The sequence below is a fragment of the Dendrobates tinctorius genome, unplaced genomic scaffold (genome assembly GCF_039654945.1).
Source record: "Dendrobates tinctorius isolate UK_male_01 unplaced genomic scaffold, ASM3965494v1 ptg000009l, whole genome shotgun sequence".
Classification (NCBI taxonomy): Eukaryota; Metazoa; Chordata; class Amphibia; order Anura; family Dendrobatidae; genus Dendrobates; species Dendrobates tinctorius.
The window spans coordinates 5,014,054-5,035,987 of NW_027361677.1; the positions used below are offsets into that span (position 1 = coordinate 5,014,054).

The 21,934-nt window shown below is 48.0% G+C and overlaps 1 protein-coding gene across 1 annotated transcript; it reads left to right on the plus strand.

Annotated features, from left to right (window-relative positions):
- The first annotated feature begins 355 nt into the window (after positions 1 to 355).
- On the plus strand, positions 356 to 21,233 carry LOC141095417 (5-hydroxytryptamine receptor 3A-like). Its single transcript, XM_073581394.1, has 8 exons — positions 356 to 521; positions 8,162 to 8,206; positions 16,439 to 16,548; positions 17,810 to 17,976; positions 18,645 to 18,802; positions 18,941 to 19,148; positions 19,715 to 19,921; positions 20,271 to 21,233. Exons 1-8 carry the CDS (start codon positions 426 to 428, stop codon positions 20,543 to 20,545), a joined length of 1,266 nt encoding a protein of 421 aa, XP_073437495.1. The 5' UTR covers positions 356 to 425; the 3' UTR covers positions 20,546 to 21,233.
- The last annotated feature ends 701 nt before the right edge of the window (positions 21,234 to 21,934 follow it).

Sequence of the window (21,934 nt, forward strand, 5' to 3'; positions counted from 1 at the left end):
GAACCGAATTCTTGCCCCGGGTGCCAGAAAGCCTAGATACACCTCTGTCATGAACCCATAGGCTTGAATGCCTGAGCGCGATATGATAATTACGCTGCAATTTTTGTTTTTCCTAGGACCCCCATCGGACAAGGGGACGAGTGCTATCTCTTAAAACGACACATAGCAGTTGTCCGATTTTGCGGTCGTCTGCACAAACCTTTAGGATACTTTGTTATGTTTCTTATGTTTGAAGATGTCACTCGACAGTTTCTGCTGAGAATATAATCATTAGTTGGCTGATCATTAATAATCAGTTTTCAGGCTAATAAGGATTGCACCTTGTAGTATCCGATGATAATATTGTATATGGACTTACAGCTGTGACTTGCGGCCAAGACGTATGCAGCTATTACAACGTGACGGACAGTATTAGCAACGACGGGATGTCTCTTCAACTTGTGAATATCAGATCTGTCAAAGACTGGCGAGAACCTACCATTGTAAAAGTGGATATGACCTTCAGAGGAGTCCTGGAAATGGTACAGTATATACAAGGATAAGGCTATTTTTATATGTGTATAAAAGTATACACTTCACCTGAACTTCACCTATGTTACTTCATCTTCTATAGTCACAAGGTGTGTCTCACCGGCACTTACACACCTGCAGATGAGACACACAGGTGGCTAAATGTTTTATCAAATTGACACTTTATAAGTCCGGTTAGATTAACTACTTATTTTAATATCGGTGGAAAATGTTCAGTCATGGATTTTCAGAGCAAGTACACCAGCCTCATCAGTCTAGGACAGCGTTTCTCAACTCCAGTCCTCCAGACCCACCAATAGGTCAAGTTTTCAGAATTTCCTTAATATTGCACAGGTGATAATTTCATCACTTGCTCAAGCACTAATTCCATCACCTATGCAATACTAAGGAAATCCTGAAAACATAACCTGTTGGTGGATCTTGAGGACTGGAGTCGAGAAACACTGGTCTAGGAGATCTATTTTACAGCGGTTGATTGATTACAAGATGTGAGGTCGGATGGCACAGAGCACTATTGGTAAATGGCTGGCAGCACCTAAAAGGGCTTTCAAGGACAGGCTTTGCGCTAGTCAATCTGTTTAGCAGGTAATAGGGGAACCATGGTCTTCAATTTTCAGTTCAAATTTTGACTAATATACAGGGATCAGGACTTACACGTAGCTGCCCCTGAGTTGAGTCCACAAAGTGGCTGCTGACCGGTGGAATGGGGTTGCAGAGATTGGTCAGAAAGCTGAATCAGTACCAGGCAGTAAGGATAGGAATAAAGTCATCAGGCAGAAGAATAGTCAAAACATGATCAGGCATCAGTAACGGGAATCAAATTAGCTGGGCAGGAGGAGCAGAGTATCAGAAGTGAACCAGAGTAAGTAGCATTTATAACTGGCAACTAGAAGCAGGAGTCAAGAGGTTTACAAAGTGTGTAATCCTTCATGAGGCGCACAGAAGATTGTTAAAGAGAAGACCATGTCCATTATTTAACCCCCAAACTCCCTGCATGGAAGGAACCAGAAGTCCCAGAATATTCAACAGATCTGCTTCATCGTCTCCCCACTTTGTCCGCAAAAAAAGTTGTGGCGCCAGTCAGCATTAGAAGGAGCAAATGCAGACTTTGATGTTACACTGGACTTGCTGTTAGGCATCGGATTCCTGGCACTGCACAGCGGGAATCCAGTGCCAGACATCCTGCGGTCTCTCATTCTCATCCGACCGCTCAGACTCCTGCTCAGCAATCACGGCGAGCCAGGCATTTCCCTCAGACTCGTTCTGTGAGCCTGGATGTTGCTGCCACCTCTGGTGCAGCAATGGTAGCGCAACCTGCTTTGCAGGGAACTGCTCCAGAGGCTAAGTCCTCGTGCCGTGCTACTAGGCATGCCCGCAACTTGTCCTCTCAGTGGAGAGCAGGGGTCACATGTGCAGGTCCTATGTCGGATCTGATTGGTCCTTCCCAAAGTACTGGAAGGTCCCGGAAGCGCATGGCTATAAAAAGCCCGCATGGCGGCTCGGCCATGCGCTAGTGTAGCATATTATTCTGTGTGTGTATGGTGATGGATGCATGGACTGGTGTCTGACTCATTATGAAACCCCTACCCTCTGATATTACGAGTGGTGACTGAGTGTGTATAGTCAGCTCCAGGGTTGTGGCAAGCTACAAGCCACTTGCTCCACGCCTACACTAGCGTCCGTCGGCGCCCGGTCCTCGGCGCCGACGCTTGCGGCTTTCTCTGCCGCTGCGCTGTAGTAACAGCAGCTATTGGTGTTCGCGGCTGTGACGCCACACGCATGCCTCTGTGACGCTAACAGGGCCCGCGCCTTTGCTTTAGTGTTCGCCAAGCGACTATGTGTTTTTACTGAGCCGCTCTTAGCGTTCGGGTGACGTTAACCCGAGCGCAGTACCGCACCTACTAGGTGCATCTGCCATTGTCCAGCAGCGGTCTTGTCACCTACCGCACGGTGGACCCCGGGCGGCGAACGCACCTACCATTATTTATATTTGGTGCGTTCCGCCGTCCATAACATTACACTAGCGCCAGGGTCTGGCTGGCAATGGCAGACGTGCAGCAGCTGCAGCGCTACATTTGGCAGCTGGAGAGCAGGTTGGCGGCTATTGAGAGCACCAACTCAGCTGCGAATGCTGCGCTCGCTGCTGCTCAGACAGTCGCTGAGGCTGTCTCACGTGTGCCCACACTTTTGCCCTTGCCGACAATGTCTCGCCTCCCGCTCCCCGATAAGTTTTCGGGTGATAGTGCCACCTGTAGGGGATTCGTTAGTCAGTGCTCCATTCAGCTGGAGTTGCTGGCTGCACGGTTTCCTACAGAGCGGGCTAAGGTGGGATTTATTGTTTCCCTGTTGTCTGGCCGGGCATTACAGTGGGCCACGCCATTGTGGGAACGTGATGATCCCGTGGTACAAGGAGCTGCTCAGTTCCTCGCGGCTCTGAAGCAAGTCTTCTTGGGACCACGGGTCACACACGATACGGCCCTCCAACTGTTATCCTTAACACAAGGGTCACTTTCGGTTAGCCATCATGCTGTCCGGTTTCGGACACTGGCTTCCGAGTTAGAGTGGCCGGACAAAGTTTTGGTCCCGGTGTTTTGGAGAGGCCTGGCTGAGCACGTAAAAGATGCTCTAGCTACTAGGGAAATTCCCACAAGTCTGGAGGAGTTAATCGCCGTTTCCACCCGCATTGATCTCCGTTTCACGGAGCGCGGGTTGGAACGAGCGCAATCCAGACGTAGGGTTAATTTGGCTCCCACCTTTACCGAGCTCCCTTCCTCTGAGCCTATGGAGGTGTCTCGCACCGGCACTAAGTCGCGTCCGATGCGAAGCTCTGTGCGCTGTTATCAGTGCCGACAGTTTGGCCACTCGGCTGGCACATGCCCTCAGCAGCCGAAAAGACGACCACGTTCAGTGGCCGTAGGTGGTGGTCAATCCAAGGTGGGACCCTTTTCACCCAAACCGGTGTTCCGGGGTACTTTAGATAGTGGGTCCTCCACCTGGGAGGCAGAGGTCACCCTGGATTCTGGGGCCGAGGGGAACTTTATGTCCTCGACCTTTGCCCAGAGACACGCTATCCCTCTGGTGTTACTCTCCCAACCTCTGACCATTAGGGTGGTAAATGGGGCACCGTTACCATCTCAGGTGACCCATCAGACAGCCCCACTCGGACTCTCTATTTCACCCTCACATCAGGAGACTCTGTCCCTGCTTATTATGCCCAATGGCATCGATCAGGTGCTCCTCGGAGTTCCCTGGCTTCGTTGCCACTCCCCTCATATTGACTGGGCTTCAGGGAGGATACTGGGCTGGGGCAAGGACTGTGAGGGAAGGTGCCTGAGGGGCAGCGTTCAGGTTGCTTCCACTGAAGTGCCTGCGGATCTCTCCGCGCTCCCCAAACCCTACCACCAGTACGCGGACGTCTTCTCTAAGAAGTCTGCGGAGACGCTCCCGCCGCACCGTTCCTATGATTGCCCAATTGATCTCCTGCCAGGCACAGAGCCTCCCCGAGGCTGTGTTTACCCGTTATCACTCCCTGAGACGGAGGCTATGACCCAATATATCCGGGAGAACCTGGCTAGGGGTTTCATCAGAAAATCTGTGTCACCGGCTGGTGCAGGGTTCTTCTTCGTACAGAAGAAGAACGGAGAGTTACGCCCCTGCATTGACTACCGAGGTCTCAATGCTATCACGGTTAAAAACAAATACCCCCTACCGTTGATCTCGGAGTTATTTGACAGGTTGCGGGGGGCCCGGATCTTTACTAAATTAGATCTGCGGGGTGCATACAACCTGATCCGCATTCGCGAAGGAGACGAATGGAAGACAGCCTTTAATACCAGGGATGGCCATTATGAATACCTGGTTATGCCCTTTGGCCTTTGTAATGCGCCAGCTGTCTTCCAAGATTTTGTCAACGACGTCTTCCGCGACATGCTCTCTACCTCGGTGGTGGTCTATCTGGATGACATACTCATCTTTTCGCCAGATTTGACCACCCACCGGAGAGACGTCTGCAGGGTCTTCGACCGTCTGCGGGCAAACTCACTATTTGCCAAGCTGGAGAAGTGCCAGTTTGAGCAGGAGTCCTTGCCGTTCCTGGGCTATATCATCTCAGCCCAGGGACTGGCCATGGATCCTGCCAAACTACAAGCGGTAATGGACTGGCAGGAACCCCATTCCCTCAAAGCGGTGCAGCGCTTTTTGGGGTTCGTGAATTACTACCGCCAGTTCATACCACACTTTTCCACACTGGTGGCTCCTTTGGTTGCTCTCACCAAGAAAGGAGCTAACCCCAATGCTTGGTCAGAACAGGTCTCCAAGGCCTTCTCGGCTATAAAATCACATTTTGCTGGCGCTCCCATATTACATCGTCCCGATGTGGATAAGCCGTTTATCCTTGAGGTAGACGCTTCTTCCGTCGGTGCAGGAGCAGTCCTTTATCAAAAGGATGCTCAAGGTCGGAAGCATCCCTGCTTCTTCTATTCCAAGACCTTCTCACCGGCGGAGAAAAATTACTCCATCGGCGACAGGGAGCTGCTAGCCATGAAGTTGGCTTTTTCTGAGTGGAGACATCTCCTGGAGGGAGCCCGGTTTCCCTTTCAGGTATTTACGGACCATAAAAACCTGGTCTATCTACAGACGGCCCAACGCCTGAATTCCCGTCAGGCCAGGTGGTCGCTCTTCTTTTCCCGATTCCACTTCACCCTCAACTACCTCTCTGGAGAGAAGAACGTCCGTGCAGATGCTCTCTCACGTTCAGTGGTCTCAGCGGAGGAAGGAGAAGCTGAGCCTCGGTTAATTCTCCCGCCGGAGAGTTTTACGACCGTGGCTCCAGTTGCTCTCGAGTCGGTACCACCGGGCAAGACCTTGGTGCCTCCTCAGCTACGGCCGGAGGTCCTCGCCTGGGCACATGCCTCCAGGGTGGGTGGCCATTTTGGTATTAAACGGACCACCGAACTCCTGGCAAGGTCATATTGGTGGCCACATATGGCTCGAGATGTCAAGGAATACGTGCAAGCATGTGTTTCGTGTGCTCGGAACAGACCCTCTAGACAGAGGTCGGCGGGGCTGTTGTTTCTCCTGCCAGTGGCGGATAGACCTTGGGAGATGGTTGGCATGGATTTCATAGTTGGCCTGCCCAAGTCTGGTAGCAGTACAGTCATCTGGGTGGTCACCGACCATTTTTCCAAAATGGTGCATCTGGTGCCACTCGCACGCCTGCCTTCCGCTCGAGGTCTGGCCACCTTGTTCATTAAGCACGTATTCCGTCTACATGGCATGCCGGACAAAATCGTGAGTGACCGCGGTCCCCAGTTTGCGTCTCGATTTTGGAGGGAGCTCTGCAGTTTACTTAGCATCGAGCTAAATCTATCCTCCGCTTACCACCCCGAGACAAATGGCTTGGTCGAGAGAGCCAATCAGACCTTGGTCACCTATTTACGGCATTTTGTCTCTGCCAGGCAGGATGACTGGGCATCCTTGCTACCTTGGGCCGAATTTGCCCTAAACAATGCGGTGGCTGATTCCACTGGTCAGACGCCCTTTCTCCTAAACTATGGTCAACATCCACGCGTCCCTGTCCCGATGCCAGTGTCCTCCACCGACTCCAGGGTGGCAGACTAGGCAGTGGAGGCCCGGGACATTTGGGATCGCACTCAGGATGCTATCCGAGCATCTAAAGAAAGGATGAGGGCGTCCGCCGACACGCATCGGCGGCCCGCGCCAAGCTTCTCCCCTGGCGACATGCTATGGCTCTCCACCCGAAACATTAAACTGCGGGTCGAGTCTCCCAAGTTCGCACCGCGATACATTGGACCATTCAAGGTCCTCGAGCGACTTAGTTCGGTGGTCTACCGCCTGGCTCTTCCTCCACATTTGGCCATTTCGGACGTGTTCCATGTGTCCCTCCTCAAACCAGTTCACATGGTCCGGTTTTCTGAGTCATCTGCCGGGTCATCAGACTTATCGTCTGATGAGTTTGAGGTCAACGCCATCGTGGGGCGCAGGTTTGTCCGTGGCAAAAATTTTTATTTGGTGGACTGGAAGGGTCATGGGCCCGAGGCTCGGACCTGGGAGCCGGTGGAAAACATTCATGCACCACTCCTGATCGCGGCCTTTGAGTGCAGTGGGGGTCGGAGGGGGGGCCCTAGGAGGGGGGGTAATGTTAGGCGTCGGATTCCTGGCACTGCACAGCAGGAATCCAGAGCCAGACATCCTGCGGTCTCTCATTCTCATCCGACCGCTCAGACTCCTGCTCAGCAATCACGGCGAGCCAGGCATTTCGCTCAGACTCGTTCTGTGAGCCTAGATGTTGCTGCCACCTCTGGTGCAGCAATGGTAGCGCAACCTGCTTTGCAGGGAACTGCTCCAGAGGCTAAGTCCTCGTGCCGTGCTACTGGGCATGCCCGCAACTTGTCCTCTCAGTGGAGAGCAGGGGTCACATGTGCAGGTCCTATGTCGGATCTGATTGGTCCTTCCCAAAGTACTGGAAGGTCCCGGAAGCGCATGGCTATAAAAAGCCCGCATGGCGGCTCGGCCATGCGCTAGTGTAGCATATTATTCTGTGTGTGTATGGTGATGGATGCATGGACTGGTGTCTGACTCATTATGAAACCCCTACCCTCTGATATTACGAGTGGTGACTGAGTGTGTATAGTCAGCTCCAGGGTTGTGGCAAGCTACAAGCCACTTGCTCCACGCCTACACTAGCGTCCGTCGGCGCCCGGTCCTCGGCGCCGACGCTTGCGGCTTTTTCTGCCGCTGTGCTGTAGTAACAGCAGCTATTGGTGTTCGCGGCTGTGACGCCACACACAGGCCTCTGTGACGCTAACAGGGCCTGCGCCTTTGCTTTAGTGTTCGCCAAGCAACTCTGTGTTTTTACGGAGCCGCTCTTAGCGTTCGGGTGACGTTAACCCGAGCGCAGTACCGCACCTACTAGGTGCATCTGCCATTGTCCAGCAGCGGTCTTGTCACCTACCGCACGGTGGACCCCGGGCGGCGAACGCACCTACTATTATTTATATTTGGTGCGTTCCGCCGTCTATAACACTTGCCTGACCTTGGCGTTGTCAAAATCTACTGAATTTACAGCCTGATAATGCAAATTAAAGCAGATGTGACACCAGATTCCGATACTTACTTCCGCGTGGGCAATGAGCGGTGCAGATGACATCGCGTCATACATTAAAAAAAAATGTCAGCCAAACCCATCTAGTTGTACAGGCTTGCTATCTGATGTATGTAAGGGTGTCCAAAAACATATACGTTGGCAGATGTCGGGAGAAAAAAGGGTTGAGTATGTTGGATTTCGACTTGCCCAATCCTTTTTATCTTACGGGAGATAATCCACCACCAGGGGTGTCTAGCAGAGGCTTCTCCCCTTCGCCAATTGAAAACACATGCATGCTTGTCTGAGCTGAGCTTGCATGTTTATGAGGTTGATGGGAAGAATAGCTGTCAGTGGCTGACTGCAGTCAGGTGGTTGAGGCCGGTTTTACAGCAGGCTTACGTCTAGTCATGGCAAGACTAATAGCTGTACAAGTGTAAACTTTGTTGATAAAACCAACAATAACCTCTTTGATAAAACGTTTAATGGATGAAGACAAAGTTTTTAACAATTTTTCTTTTTTTGCAGGATGAAAAACTTCAAATTATGACAACCTTGGTGGACTTTGAAATGGTGAGATGTTTGTGAGTAGTATGCGACTGCACTACGGAAATAGCCTCCAGAAAGAGACTGACATGTTCACAACAGATTCACACGATCTGGTGACATTGTACAATCTCTGTGCTTACCCTGGCATGCTAGGCATGTCACTCTCCATAAGGAGAAACGTGACCCCTGAGACCCCAGTGGGAGGTCTCTCACATAGCCAAATTAGATCCCGTGCTTTGCACTGAGGAGGGGCAACACCTCGAAACACGTGTCTGTAAATTGAGATTCTGGTTTGGCTTTTATCCTAAGTCATGTCACAAGGCTCGTTAAAGGGTCAATATTGACTTTTAGGATCGTTACTTCCAATATGTGACACTAGAGCTCAAGTCCTCTTCCTCTCAGAAGAGACAGTCTGGCATTCCGACACGAGCAGAGAGCTTCCATCTCCTTTTTTGTAGAATGAAGCTGGTTGGTTGGATCATCCTATTTCAGAACCCAACTTCTAGTCCCCGAAGTTTTGAGTTTCTGGTGAGGAGTGACCTTCAACGAACAGATACTTCTCCCCGCCTTGTGTATTGAGGATGTGGCGCCCCTGAGGGTTCAGTCGCTACAGAGGTACTGCACCTCCTCCTGAGGTGTGGTGCCCCACCATTCAGGTAAGGTGGAGACACCTGACCACACTCCAACATCTGCCTCCCACACAACATAGTAGTGTAGCAAAGCATCCTTTGGTGGCTCCCTGCTTGGAACACAAAGAGTGCTGGGAGGTGGGTGGAGCTTAGTCTGCAACAAAAGATTGGGAAGAGTTTAGGATATGGTCAGTCAGTCTGACTCAGTGAGTCTGACAGGGTCAGAAGGAGAGAGAAGATCCCCGGAGAGGGATGGACGAGGAAAGTGCTGCAGCGGACCTCAGTGACCTGGGTCTGCTGGCACAGGAAAGAGACATTGATGGAAAGCCTGACTCTTCATAAGAAAGATAGATTTGAACGGAACGTAAGGTGTTATGATGAGTAACCGAAGGAGGAAAAAACAAAATACCAGCTAAGTCCAGAAAAACCAGAGAGGTTGGCAGCTATCGGATTGCAGACCCCTGAACCTATCCACAACAACTAGCAGTAGCCGTGGGGGGTTCCTACGGTGCCCTAGACCCCTCGATCACAGCCGGAGAGCTACATAGCCTAAAGACAGAAAGGGGAAAAACTAAACTGCCCCAGAGCAGACCCCAAAGCAACAGGCAGCCCCCAACATATAATGACGGTGAAGCAAGATGAAAACACTAACACAGATAGAAAGATAGGTTGAGCAAATGATGGGGCCCAAGCTAACTACATAGGACAGGATAGGAAAGCTGCTGTCTGCCATCCGCAAAAACCCTATCAAAATGAGCCAACCGACTGATAGGAAAAACAGGCCCTGAAGTTGCTAGGCTTCAAAAGACTATATCAGCACTCAGGTATATTCTGAAGACAGAGCAAAAGATCAACAGATCAGAGACAAAAATGGAATTCAGCTCACCCCCGGCCGGGGATGGCAGAACTCCCAAAAAACAAGGCAAAACAAAAACAAAACTGAAGAGTACAAAGCAGAGCAGAAAAACTTAGCTTTGAGATGCAGGAATCAGACTGGTCTCCAAGAATCCAGTAGGAAAATCACCAGCCAGGAAGAAGGGCGTCGGCAGCCTTATATCCAGTCCTCAATTCCAGCCACCCAGTTATCATCTAGCTGCCCAGGTGTTTGGTAATCAGTCTCACTACCTTCCTTCACCAGAGGAGGGAGTTCATCAGACCTCAATGGTGAAGGAAAAATGAACTCACAATAGTACCTCCCCCTTGAGGAGGGGTCACCGAACCCTCATCCATGCCACCAGGGCGATCCGGGTGAGCCCGATGAAAGGCACGCACCAATCTTTCGGCATGAATATCTGAGGCAGAGACCCAGGAATTATCCTCCTGACCATAACCATTCCACTTAACCAAATACTGGAGTCTCCGCCTAGCCAGATGGGAATCCAGTATCTTCTCTACCTCATATTCCATGTTACCTTCAACCAATACAGGGTCAGGAGGTGCCACCACAGGAACTACTGGTTCAACAAACCTCTTCAACAAGGACTTATGAAACACATTATGAATTTTAAATGTGACAGGAAGAGCCAACCAAAAAGAGACCGGATTAATAATCTCCAAAATCTTGTAAGGTCCAATAAATCTAGGCTTAAACTTAGGAGAAGCCACCTTCATAAGCGATATTTTTTGATGATAACCAAACCATATCACCCACCTTAAACTGGGGACCAACAGTCCTATGCCGGTTGGAAAACCGCTGGGCCTTTTCCTGGGAGAGAGACAACTTATCCACTACTTGGTCCCAGATCTGGTGCATTCTCTCCACCACAGTGTCAACACCTGGGCAGGCAGAAGGCTCCACCTGCCCTGAAGAAAATCGAGGGTGAAAACCAAAGTTACAAAAAAAAGGTGACATCAAAGTGGCAGAACTAGCTCTATTATTTAAAGCAAATTCGGCCAAGGGCAAAAATGAAACCCAATCATCCTGATCGGCAGAAATTAACATCTTAAATACGACTCCAAAGTCTGGTTTGTTCTCTCCATCTGCCCATTGGTCTGAGGGTGAAACGCAGAGGAGAAGGACAACTGAATTCCCAGCTTGGAACAGAAAGTCCTCCAAAATCTAGACACAAACTGCACTCCTCTGTCAGATACAATGTTCTCAGGAATCCCGTGCAAGCGAACCACCTGTTGCAAAAACAAGGGCACCAACTCAGAGGAAGATGGCAACTTAGGGAGTGGTACAAGATGGACCATCTTAGAGAATCTATCACAAATCACCCGAATAACAGTCATTCTCTGAGAGACAGGCATATCCGAGATAAAATCCATTGAAATATGGGTCCATGGCCTCCTGGGCACCGGCAAAGGCATCAACAAGCCACTAGAGCGAGAACAAGGTTTAGATTGGGAGCAAGTCCCACAGGACTGCACAAAATTCCTGACATCACGAGACAAGGCGGGCCACCAAAAAGACTGACTCACCAGATCTCTAGTACCAAAAATACCTGGATGACCAGCCAATGCAGAGCAATGAACTTCAGACATCACTCTCTTCCTCCACTGGTCAGGAACATACAACTTTCCACTGGGACAACGCTCAGGTTTGTCCTCCTGAAACTCTTCCAGAGCACGTCTCAAATCGGGCGAGATGGCGGAAAGAACTACCCCCTCGCCTAAGATGGTAGCAGGCTTAGTCACAACAGGAGAATCAGCAAGGAAACTCCTAGAGAGGGCGTCTGCCTTGACATTCTTAGTGCCCGGAAGAAAAGAGACCACAAAATCAAAACGTGTGAAAAACAAGGCCCACCTAGCCTGTCTAGGATTCAAGCGCTTGGCCGACTCCAGGTAAATCAAATTCTTGTGGTCAGTAAGGACCACGACTTGGTGTTTGGCTCCCTCCAACCAATGTCTCCACTCCTCAAATGCCCATTTCATGGCCAACAGTTCCCGATTCCCCACATCATAGTTACGTTCGGATGGGGAGAACTTTCTGGAAAAGAAAGCACAAGGATTCGTCTTAGATGTCACAGGATCTTTTTGGGACAACACCGCTCCTGCACCAATCTCAGAAGCGTCCACCTCCACCTGAAACGGGAGTGAGACATCAGGTTGCCGCAAAACCGGAGCAGAAGTGAATCTTCGCTTCAGCTCCTGAAGGAAGAAACAGCCTCCGGAGACCAATTCAGCACATCAGCACCCTTCCTAGTCAAATCCGTCAATGGCTTGGCAATACCAGAAAAATTAGCTATAAATTTCCGATAAAAATTAGCAAAACCCAAAAACTTCTGGAGGGCCTTCAAAGAAGTGGGCTGAACCCAATCATAAATGGCCTGTACCTTGGCCGGGTCCATTTCAGTAGTTGACGGAGACAAAATAAATCCCAAAAATGAAACCCTCTGTACCCCAAAAAGGCATTTCGATCCCTTGACATACAGGGAATTCTCCCTCAAAATCCGGAACACAGTCCGAACATGTTCCACATGAGAGTCCCAATTCTTGGAGAAGATCAAAATATCATCCAGATAGATAATCAAAAATTTATCCACAAAGTCTCGGAATATATCGTTCATGAAGCACTGGAAGACAGAAGGGGCATTAGTGAGCCCAAAAGGCATCACCAGGTACTCAAAATGTCCCTCCGGAGTATTAAACGCCGTCTTCCATTCATCCCCATGCTTAATGCGAATAAGATTATACACCCCCCTGAGGTCAAGCTTGGTAAACCAGCAAGCACCTTTAACTCTGGAGAATAGATCAGAAATCAGGGGTAACGGATACTGATATTTAACAGTAATTTTGTTGAGGGCACGATAGTCAATACAAGGCCTTAATGATCCATCATTTTTAGCCACGAAAAAAAACCCAGCACCTAAGGGTGAAGAGGATGGTCTAATATGACCCTTCTCCAATGCCTCCTTAATATAGGATCGCATAGCCTCGTACTCGGGTACAGATAAATTGAAAAGCCGACCCTTGGGGAATTTACACCCCAGGTTCAGCTCAATTGCACAGTCATAACTCCTATGAGGAGGCAAAGACGCAGACTCATTCTCACTAAATACATCATAAAAGTCCGCCAAATAGTCAGGAACATCATGCGACTGGGGAGAGGTGGAGAAAACAGGAGCATCACTAAGGGCACACCGACAACCCCAACTCACCACAGACAAAGATTTCCAATCCAGAACTGGATTATGGATTTGCAACCAGGGAAACCCCAGAACAATGGTATCATGCAAATTATGCAACACCAAAAATCTGCAATTTTCTTGATGGTCTGGGGCGACCCGCATTACCACCTGGGTCCAAAACTGAGGTTTATTCTTCGCCAAAGGAGTAGCATCAATACCCCTCAAAGGGATAGGCGTCCGCAGAGGTGTCATAGGAAATCCACAACGTTTAGCAAAATCCAAGTCCATCAGGTTCAAAGCTGCTCCTGAATCCACAAAAGCCTTGGCGGAAAATGTAGACAGGGAGCAGATCAGAGTAATTGCCAGAAGAAACTTAGGTTGAACACCACCCACAGAAAACGTGTGTGCACAACGTTTCTCTCGTTTAGGGCAGACAGAAATAATATGCGAGGCATCTCCACAAAAAAAACACAGCTTATTACGCTTTCTGAACTCCTGACATTGCACCCTAGACAAAACTCTATCACATTGCATAGGTTCAGACATTTGTTCAACAGGTGGCAACATCTCTCGTGTAGTTTTGCGTTCACGTAAACGCCGATCCACCTGAATGGCTAATGACATAGAATCATCAAGACCAGAGGGAACAGGAAATCCCACCATAGTATCTTTTACAGTTTCTGACAAACCCTTCCGAAAGAGGGCTGCCAAGGCACCATCATTCCAGGTAGTAAGGACCGCCCACTTTTGGAATTTTTGACAGTACAACTCTGCCGAATTCCGACCCTGGCTTAATGCCAACAGGGTCTTTTCAGCCTGATCAATAGCATTAGGTTCATCATACAACAACCCCAAGGCTTGAAAAAATGCGTTCACATTATTCAGAATAGGATCATCAGGTTTCAAAGAAAACGCCCAATCCTGGGGATCGCCGCGCAGCAAAGAGATGACAATTTTAACCTGCTGCGTGGAGTTCCCCGACGAGTTAGGCTTCAAGGCAAAAAATAATTTACAATTATTCTTGAAATTCAAGAATTTAGACCGATCCCCAAAAAACACATCAGGAGTAGGAATCTTTGGTTCAGCAGCATGTGAATGAGCAAGATAGGCGGAAATTCCCCGCACTTCAGCAGCGAGCTGCTCCACACGATCAGACAATTGCTTCATCTCCATTGAGAGAAAAATTCCCCCTACGGCCTCAGAGATATAGAGGAAAAAATATGCACACAAAAAAAAAAAAATTCTGACACTTTTTTTTTTCCTTACAATTCTCTCCTGCTATTGAGTACCCAAGGATCTGCGGTATGGCTGGTGATTCTGTTATGACGAATAACCGAAGGAGGAAAAAACAAAATACCAGCTAAGTCCAGAAAAACCAGAGAGGTTGGCAGCTATCGGATTGCAGACCCCTGAACCTATCCACAACAACTAGCAGTAGCCGTGGGGGGTTCCTACGGTGCCCTAGACCCCTCGATCACAGCCGGAGAGCTACATAGCCTAAAGACAGAAAGGGGAAAAACTAAACTGCCCCAGAGCAGACCCCAAAGCAATAGGCAGCCCCCAACATATAATGATGGTGAAGCAAGATGAAAACACTAACACAGATAGAAAGATAGGTTGAGCAAATGATGGGGCCCAAGCTAACTACATAGGACAGGATAGGAAAGCTGCTGTCTGCCATCCGCAAAAACCCTATCAAAATGAGCCAACCGACTGATAGGAAAAACAGGCCCTGAAGTCGCTAGGCTTCAAAAGACTATATCAGCACTCAGGTATATTCTGAAGACAGAGCAAAAGATCAACAGATCAGAGACAAAAATGGAATTCAGCTCACCCCCGGCCGGGGATGGCAGAACTCCCAAAAAACAAGGCAAAACAAAAACAAAACTGAAGAGTACAAAGCAGAGCAGAAAAACTTAGCTTTGAGATGCAGGAATCAGACTGGTCTCCAAGAATCCAGCAGGAAAATCGGCAGCCTTATATCCAGTCCTCAATTCCAGCCACCCAGTTATCATCTAGCTGCCCAGGTGTTTGGTAATCAGTCTCACTACCTTCCTTCACCAGAGGCGGGAGTTCATCAGACCTCAATGGTGAAGGAAAAATGAAGCCACAACAGTAAGGAGAAAAGGAGGACTGGGGATTAGGGTTAGAGCAGAACCCTTCCCAAGTTCACAGCGCAACGTCAGGGTCCGGTCCCCGAGGTTGTATGAATACTAATGGTCCTGCAGCAGACACCGGAGGAATAGAAGTTGTCACCACTTTATTCCCACACAAAACTTGGGGGCACAACAGCAACGTGAGTGAGCCGGGACTAGGTAGCAAGGAGTCCCCGAAGCAGGCTACAGCTGTCTGCCGTACAAGTAGAGTTCATAGGAACATCTGACAGGAGGAACTCCAGTGTAACTCAGTACTGAGGGTACTTCAATATAGGCGCAAAAGGGAGACGTTCAGAAAAGGCACATATGTTGGCGGAGTGTTGGAACGGAGTACTTCATCTTGCCTGGAAGTTGGCTGAGCTCCTGACCAGGAGGACACGGCACGGATGCGGGCACCTGTATGGTCAACAGACTGTGAGTAAAGCTTTCGAACTACATGCCCTGGTGTCCTCCGCTTATTCCTGCGCCAACACCCTCAGCACTGCTACATCTCTGTGCCTGACACTGCACCATCTACGTCTCTCCCCTATCTCTTAATCTACACTGCCCTGGGACTACTGCCCTACCTGTGGAGGACCACTACATCATTGCTGCACTACACCATCTGTCCCAGAGGATCTGTCTGCAGCGTCGGCTCAACACCTTTCTTGCCGAACACCACAGGTGGCGTCACGAATCATTCAATGAACATTTCTGCTATTTACAATGGGCGCCCAGGGCCACGGACCGGGTCATAGCTGCAGTGATAACTACCCCACTCGTGGAGATCCGCGGGCCCGGTACCGAGTACCCCGCCGCCCTGGGTGTGAGGATGACCCAATGACATGATGAAGAAGGATGGCTGTTTAGTTCAGTTCACCAGGTAAGCCACCTGGATCTCAATGTCAGCCAACATGGAAAAGGCTTAGCTAATCAACTGGACCAGAAAGCCATCTCATGCCATCAACCAAGGAAGCTCTCTGCCGCATTTCAGGAGAAGTTGCTAACGCCTGAGACCACGGATTACTCTCAACTCTTGTGACCTCTGTAGTTGTACAGGAAGCTGATCTTTCATACTCTTCATAGTGACATTTTGGGATCAAGCATTATGCAATGAGCCAATCTCTCCAAGGCCAAATCCACTAGCACCTCTTATTGGGACCATTGGGGAACGCCATTCCCTCTCTGATGCCATCATGGGCTCTATGGCAATGGTGATGGACCTATCTTCATCATATCCGTAATTATTCCATTCCTTTGTTTCTCCATCTGTCTTCCAGGTTCATAGTTTCCAATCTTGTCTACATTTTCATATCAAAAGTCAATTAACGTTAATTACGTCAACTACAGACCAGTCATTGATACTAATGTTAGGGTCATTCGTCTACCAATTAATTACTGATCTTCTCGGCTTCTTAACAGATCTGGGAAAATCAGTTCATATTCTGGAATCCGGAGGACTTTTGTGGGATAAACCGTATCCTCATACCGGAGGGCTCAGTGTGGGTCCCTGACGTCAACATTTCGGAAATGTAAGTTAAAAACACAGGAGTATATCCTTGTTGCAGTGAATCTACAAAATAAATGTAGCAGGGGGAATGCATAGAATCTTGGGCCCAGATGATGGGAAGACCTATGTGACCCACCGGTCCATGGGCTAAATGGTCAGTTAGTATCCAGTGCACCAGAAACGCTGTTACGGTACATATAATTTCTAGTGATTATGGCAATAAAGCATGTACACTGGATACTTAATGACGGGAACCATTGATATGTTACGAAAATCATAGAATCATAGAATCATAGAATCGTAGAGTTGGAAGGGACCTCCTGGGCCATCTGGTCCAACCCCCTGCTCAAAGCAGGATTCGCTAAATCATCCCAGTCAGATGTCTGTCCAGCCTCTGTTTGAAGACTTCCATTGAAGGAGAACTCACCACCACTCACCACTATGTCTCAGCATAGTTCCCCCACGGCTTGATGTAGCATGGATGGGAAGCGACACATGACTAGCATACATTTTTATGGGTGGCACAGCACCAGAAGATGTAAGGAAGGCAGCTGAATTTGAACTAATAATATATCAGTAAAATGTCAGCAGTGTTTTGTGATCTGACAGCAACATGATGTAGGAGTTGAGACCCTGATTCCAGCGATGTATCACTTACTTTTCTTGGTGCAGCAGTTGTGATACAATCACAGTTTCCTTTGCTGTAGATCTAGCAGAGCTCTGAATGCTGAGATATGTATAACCCCGCCCACACCACTGATTGGCAGATTTCTGTGTATGCTGTATCTTCACAGAAAGCTGCCAGTTGTGGGGCGTGGTTAGATTAGGAGGCACCAGACACCTAGTCCTGTAGTGATAATCTCCTGCTGATAAACACTGATTGTATTAAACACATAATAGTAAGTGACACATTGTTGGAATCAGGTTCTCTGCCCCTGCAATAACTTGCTGTCAGATTCTCTTTAATAACTTCCATTAATATAGTTAATTTAAAGCTATTATATCAAAGAAGCCACCCATTTAATGTTTAATGTTTTATATTACACACAAGGTTTTGCCTAGACATTGCTAAGAAGTTTTGGGACGTGATCTATATTCTGGAATAACGTTCGCCTGCCCCCAGTGCAAGCAGCTATAAAATCAACCAGAATCTAGAAGTAAAGTGTTCTTGTTTCACCTGACTATTGGGGAACTCCTGACAAAATGCGCTTAAAAGCTTACAAAGCGCGCCTGACTGCCACACTTTAGTGCACTTAAAAACTGCCCTTTTTTACTTTGAACAGGACGGAGGATGACTCTCTGGACGTGCTGTACATGCAGCTTTATCACAACGGCACCATAAGGAGGACTAAAACTCTGAAAGTGGTGACCACGTGTCCCCTTGACCTCTACAAGTTCCCTTTTGACACACAAAAGTGCAATCTAACATTTGGCACGAGCATGAATCCAGGTAAATAGAAGAAAAAGGACCGGTGAGGACACACGGAGGGATGGCGGTCGTCCGGTTTTACCTGTTTATTAACCTAATGTGAATATTATTATACTGCAGTTTCTAATTCACCCCCTTTAAGTGTAATATCTACAGGGCTGCCACAAGGGGGCACTACACAAGGATGATTGGAAGCAAAGAGTTGTCCATGTTTTTCACGGATGTGCTTTCCATGCCCCCTAAATACTCCCATAAAGCAAATAATGTCCCCAAAGTGCCCTTTAAAACAAATAAAGCTCCCTTTACAAAGTGTTCATGCTCCCTTAGCGCCTCATTCAAAAGTAATGATGCTCCATTTGTTGTCCTCTCGAAGTCTAATAATGCAACCTTTGTGCCAAAAATAAAGGTTATACTCGCCTAATTCGGGTGACTACAGGTGGCACAATGCCGGGGAGCTGACATTTTGTAGGTCGCAAGTCTATAGCAGCTTGTGGCTCACATGATGAAGAGTGGTGGTGCAGGGAGCCTATGACTCCCTGCACCACCATATCATCCAACTGCTCAGGATTTTCAGCACTGGCGATTTTACTGTTTTTAGCAATTAATAGACAATCCAAAATGTTGTCCAGGCTAATTAGACCGACTTCCATAGAAGTAGGACCTACTAACGATGTGCAATCTCCCACCAGTGTCCGATGTCCTGCTGGTCCCGTCCTCCAGTGACGTTCTCGTTACGTTAATGTCAATGCAAGAATTTGCAAAATCAGAATGGAATCTCAAAAAAATCAACGTTTTTCATGTAAATGTTTCCAAGTCGGGAGAGGTTTGGAGCAAAGTCATTTACCAGGTAATTCCATCCTAATATATTGCACCAATTTTGGAGCCCAGGGGGGTCACAGCCTGAAGTCTGTAGCCAAATAGAGAACCCCTTTAAGTAGTTACTTGTATTTTCTCTTTATTATTGTTTCTTTCATGCCATTCGCAGATCCTGATCAGGCGGGCTCCGGTTCTGTACGTCATCAATCTCATCATCCCGGCCTGCCTGCTTGTGTTAGTAGACGTGGCCAGCATGTTCATCCCAATGGAGGGCGGTGAGCGTCTGGGATTTAAGATAACAGTCGTGCTTGGATTCTCTGTGCTCCTGTTGATTTTAAACGATTTTCTGCCCAACACCGATAATCCCCCAATATTAGGTATGTGCATTAATGCTTATAGCTTGTATAGCACTACTGTGGTTAAAGGGGGTTTCTGGGTTGCATTTTGTTAAAAAAAGCAAACAAACAAAAAAACAATTTTTTTTCATTCACCCTCCCCTGGTCCAGCGCTAAGTCTCCACTTTCCGCACGCTGATAGCGCTGCAGCCAGTTAGTGAGCTCAGCAGCTCGTGCTGTCACTGATTGACTGCAGCGTTGTCAATGTGACCTCAGGGTTTTTTAATATTTAGTTTTCATTTGTTTACATTTTTATTTAGTCCTTTTAATGGACTTGAAACTGTGATCACTTGTACAATATACTGTAATGCTGCGGTGTAAGAGTCCGATCACCCAGCCATAGCCTGGGCTTCACTGCTGTCCAAGCAGGGCAGACACAGCTGAAGCCTGCTGTGGCCGGATATAAGAGTTGGCGGCGGCCAGTACAATATTGCCGTTTAGTTCCCATTTGAGGCAATTTTACTGTCAAATCCCAAAATTCCAATATTCAAAGTAAAAAAAAAAAATCTTTTTCTCCTGGTGTCTGACTGTGTGCTTTCCATGTTCAGGTGTCTTCTGTATGGTTTGTCTACTGATAATGATTATTAGCATCATCGACTCCATCTTTATATCCTATATGCTGTACCTGTCTGCTGTCAGGCCGGAAGTCCCCAAATGGTTGAAGCTTTGGGTACTGAAGCGATTGGCATTTATCCTTCGAATTTCTTCCCATCCAGAGTTAACAGATTCCATGAGTCATGCAACTAACAATAAAGGTATGGATCTCTTCTTGGAGGTAATTTTTTGAGACGGTTATTAAGAGTGAACCCATGGAACCACTGGTGGACACACGTACAAGAACGGTATAGGGGCCCCTTGCAGGCCTGTAGCTCATCATAAGGCACCATCACACCTGCTTGGAGGTGGTAATGGCCTCCTTTCCTCTTGAGTTGGGCCCCTGAGCATCCATGGTGAACCAATGATATGTTCGCCACTGCAGGTGAAATGTCTGGCCAGTCCGAAATTGCCCAAGTGATGACTGCTACTCCAGGATCCGGACCTCCAGTAATCCAAGTGATTGTCAATTAATTGTTCCTGACCTAATGTGAATTTCTTTGTTTCTAGCTATGAACGAATCTCCAGCAGTTCAAGAATCAGAAGCCGAAACTAATAGACAACTGATGAAGAACTCGAAGGACAGTCCAGAGATTAAGCTACTCAAGAGATTACTTTTGGAACTGCTCATGGTCCGCCGACATCTCATTGTCTCCAAAAAAGAAGAGACAGCAAAGTCAGAATGGCACTTAGTAGCTTTTGTCTTGGACAGGTTCATTCTCATCCTCTATCTGATAATTGTGATGATCATTGTAGTAATAGTGGTGTTGGTTTGGGCTGTTTAAAAAACTTGAGCTGGGTTTATGTGTTGCACGATGCACCAAATTTTATGACCACATTGGCCAATTCTGCTGAAACAGCTGGGAGGTTCACAGAAAAAGGGGAAACTTCCCAGACTCCTCAAGACTAGGCAAAGATAATCTATCAGCAGGTTTTTGCATTTCATCTTAGAGCAGAAAAATATAGAACAAGAGAGCCTGATTCCAGGGATGTGTCACTTATTAAGCTGGGTGTTGCAGGTTTGATACAGTCAGTGTATTATCAGCAGGAGATTATCACTGCCGGACTAGGTCTCATGTGCATCCTAGTCATGCTGATCTGTGTAACCACGCCCCCACCACTGATTGGCAGATTACTGACAATGTACACAAGAAACTGCCAGTCAGTGGTGTGGGAGGAGTTATACAGCGCTTCGCATTCAGAGAACTGCAACATCTACAGCAAAGAAAACAGGGATTCTAGGCAAACTACAGAAAGCAGTCAAGTAAGTGACACATTGCTGGAATCTTTTATAAGTTGTAAATAAAAGTATAGGATGTTACTATGTAACAAAGTATATAAGCGGAAAGTGGACTAATCCGCCATGGTATAGCAATTAATACAGTATTTAAGACGTCCTGGAAGATTTCACTCTACAAGGTTTTTTACGGTGATTATAGTTGTAGTTTTGAATAAACTGGCACGGACATTTCTCTCCTTGTTTTGGAACCTTCCTCGGTTCAGTTCGTACCATTGAAGGCAGCAGATTGTTTTACGCCATTCACTAAGATGTCATAAAGGTTATTGTGAAGATCTGAGGTTGTGGGCTGTAATAATCATCTAGGCAGGTTAACAAAACAACTGTTTTTATTCCTTACTTCCATGGTTTTACAACAACTACAGGTAGATGGCCAAATTACATTGCCTCCAATCCGCCTAATCCCCTCCCCAGGGCCGGTGGTCCCACTGTCCCCATACCAGGCAATACTCAACATCTCCTAACATTTTGATTGGCTCACAGATTTCATATCTCTTGCCAGTATAGTCGGTAGTCACAGTCAACGCTCCTCCAGGCGACAGATAACACAACCGAAAACCCATGCAGCAACAGTGCTTAAGAAAGTTCCTTAACCCCTTCACAACCCATGACGCCTACGTAGGCGTCACGCTATAAATCGCCCTCCTGCGGGTCGGGTGACCGGGGTCACTGAAAGGTCACCCGACCTGCACACAGAGGACACTCTATGGTTAATCCCAGGGGGCGTGGCTTAGCCCCCACTTGCCTACAATCGCTCTGATTGGCTGTTAAAAGTGAAACAACCAATCAGAGCGATTTGTAATATTTCACCAATGAAATTTGGTGAAATATTACAATCCAGCCATGGCCGATGCTGCAATAGCATCGGACATGGCTG

Excerpts from the sequence above, each read along its gene's own strand:
- LOC141095417 (XM_073581394.1), top strand. The coding sequence starts at position 426 with ATGTCTCTTCAACTTGTGAATATCAGATCTGTCAAAGACTGGCGAGAA. Across the intron at positions 522-8,161 it reads TCAGAGGAGTCCTGGAAATG|GATGAAAAACTTCAAATTAT; the intron begins GTACAGTATATA and ends CTTTTTTTGCAG. Across the intron at positions 17,977-18,644 it reads TGGCACGAGCATGAATCCAG|TGTCCGATGTCCTGCTGGTC; the intron begins GTAAATAGAAGA and ends ATCTCCCACCAG.